The 2875-nt window shown below is 40.1% G+C and overlaps 1 protein-coding gene across 1 annotated transcript in view; it reads left to right on the top strand.

The window, feature by feature from the left end:
- SNTB2 (syntrophin beta 2) overlaps window positions 1-2875 on the top strand; it is a 112225-nt gene that overhangs the window by 92005 nt on the left and 17345 nt on the right. Inside the window, exon 4 of the mRNA XM_003791402.3 lies at window positions 1521-1663. Coding sequence (XP_003791450.1) covers window positions 1521-1663 — 143 coding nt within the window. The remainder of the gene's footprint in view (window positions 1-1520; window positions 1664-2875) is intronic.

Below are 2875 nucleotides of genomic sequence, written 5' to 3'. Positions count from 1 at the left end.
TGTCTCTTTAAAGAAAAAAAAAGTGGCTCTGAAGACACCTCTTTAAGAGGCAAATGATTCATCAACTTGAATTCTCCTTGAAGCTGTCAGTGAAGGATCACTGTTAAAATACACTGTTGTTGGGTGGCACCTTTGGCTTAGTGAGTAGGGCTCTGGCCGCATATACCAAGGGTGACAGGTTCAAACACGGCCCTGGCCAAACTGCAACAAAAAAATAGCCGGGCGTTGTGGTGGGCACCTGTAGTCCCAGCTACTTGGGAGGCTGAGGCAAGAGAATCACCTAAGCCCAAGAGTTGGAGGTTACTGTGAGCTGTGTGATGCCACAGCACTCTACTGAGAGTGATAAAATGAGACTCTGGCTCCACACACACACACACACAAAAATACACTGTTGTTAAACAGTCTTTGCTAAAAGGTCTCATCTAAAGAGAGCAAACGTTTTTTTTTTTATTAAATCATCCCTGTGTGGCTCAGCACCTATAGCTCAAACAGCTAAGGCACCAGCCACATACACCACAGCTAGTGAGTTCAAATCCAGCCCGGGCCTGCCAAACAACAATGACAACTGCAACTAAAAAATAGCCAGGCATTGTGGCCAGCACCTGTAGTCCCAGCTACTTGGGAAGCTGAGGCAAGAGAATTGCTTAAGCCCAGGAGTTGGAGGTTGCTGTGAGCTGTGATGTTACTCTACCCAGGGCAACAGCTTGAGGTTCTGTCTCAAAATAAAAATCATAGCTGTGTACATTAAGGAGGGCAAAAGTTTTGATGTTGATAGGGCTTTTCTTGAACATAGTCATTTACTTTTTGGCCTTGGATCCTTGACAATATGGATAAATAGTGGTTGTTTTCCTACATTTTTAAACCTTTTCAAACATAACTGGACTTTAAGTAAATGCAATGGTACATTTGAAGTGGAAACAGTCTTTCTAAAATATAAGGAGGAAATCTTTGACAACATCAGTGTTTTCAAAAACACACCATAGGAAATTGTAATCAACTATTCATTTATTTTTGAATTTTTATGTATGTATTTATTTATTTATTTTGAGACAGAGTTTTTGTTGCCCCAGGATAAAGTGCCATGGTGTCAGCCTAGTTTACAGTAACTTCAAACTCGTGGGTTCAAGAGATCCTCCTGCCTCAGCCTCCTGAGTAGCTAGGACTACAGATGCCAACCACAGTGCCTGGCTAATTTTTCTTCTTTTAGTTGAGACAGGGTCTCCTCACACTTGTTCAGGCCGGTTTTGAACTCCTGGTGTTAAATTCCATTATTATGGAACTATATCATATCACTAAATAGTGCCTTTAATTCATTGGGGAAGAGCTTTGTCAAATACATACCTCACATATACCAGTGGAGAATCCTCACCAGTGGGAAGGAACCTGGTGCCATATCTCCTATAGGCCAAGTCCATTAGGATGGGAAGACAAAATGGACACCCACTGTGTTAGGTGATCACTGAAGGAACCTTTATAAAGACATAATTAGCTCTTATTTCTGGATTTTCCCATTGTAACAGGCAAAACTAGATGGTGGAAGACAGCAATGGAGACCCGTGCTCATGGCTGTGACTGAGAAGGACTTGCTGCTCTATGATTGTATGCCGTGGACAAGAGATGCCTGGGCATCGCCATGTCATAGCTACCCTCTTGTCGCTACAAGGTGAGTGAAACTAAAGACAAAAAAGTAAAGTATCTGTCCTACTCTTAAATCTACTAAAGAGTTTTAAATTCTATAGGCCAGGTGTGGTGGCTCAAGCCTATAATTCTAGAATTCTGGGAGGCCAAAGTAGGGGAATCGCTTGAACTCAGGACTTCAAGACCAGCCTGAGCAAATCAAGACCGCATCTTTACTAAAAATGGAAAAATTAGCCAAGCATTGTGGCAGCTGCCTGTAGTCCAGCTACTCAGGAGGCTGAGACAAGAGGATGGCTTAAAGCCCAGGAGTTTGAGGTTGCTGTGAGGTATGACACTATGGCACTCAACTCCAAGGTGACTGAGTGAGGCTCTATCTCAAAAATAAAATAAAATGAATTCTATTATCTTAGGTGCTTAAAGTAGTATTTAAATAGCTGATATAGTTGATGTAGACAAAAACTTTAACAATTTTATTGATCATTTTGCAGCTCCTAGCTTAGAATAAATTGTTTCTGTCACTTGTTTTTTTGTGTGTGTGTGTGCACTTTTTAAGTTGTTAAAGCAACTTTCTAACTGCTCCTTTTTAGGGTTTGCTTAGTCATGAAGATAATAGGTTTTTTTTTTCTTATTTTATTGACTGTGACTAGAAAGCCACTGCAGCCTTTTGACTAAGTGATGAAATCATTTAAACCAGAATGTGGCACAGTAGATAAAACCACACAACTCAGCCAAAATATTCTTCAACTTCTCTTTCTAATGTAAAAGCATATAATTTTGATTATATGGAATAAACATTCATTTGACCTGAAGCTATGGGATGTTCCTAGCATGCTAGATGTTGGGGGGTTGAAAAGGAAAAGACTAGAGAAATTTAGATTTGGGGGCTAGGTTGTCTTGAAGGATAATATCTGTGAAATAGAAAATATATTAAAATTCATTTTTATTTGTACCTAAAAAAGAATCACGATTATATAACTAAAAAAATACACATTGAAAAGGAACCGCACAGTAAAAGTATTTGGTAGTCAAAAGAGCTAAACGATGGAACCATCTGGTGTGTCCCACAGGGACTGGAATAGGGTGGGAGTTTTCCTGCTTTGAGTAGACAAATTCTTAGAGTTAGGGGTTCACTCTGTCACACAGTCTGGACTACAGTGACTTGATTATAGCTGATTGTAATCTTGAACTCCTGGGCTAAAGTGATCTTGCTACCTTAGTTTCCTGAGTAGCTAGGGCT

The sequence above is a fragment of the Otolemur garnettii genome, unplaced genomic scaffold, assembly GCF_000181295.1.
Source record: "Otolemur garnettii isolate 467f Iridium unplaced genomic scaffold, OtoGar3 scaffold00047, whole genome shotgun sequence".
Lineage (NCBI taxonomy): Eukaryota > Metazoa > Chordata > Mammalia > Primates > Galagidae > Otolemur > Otolemur garnettii.
This window is presented reverse-complemented; position numbering and strand designations above follow the sequence as displayed.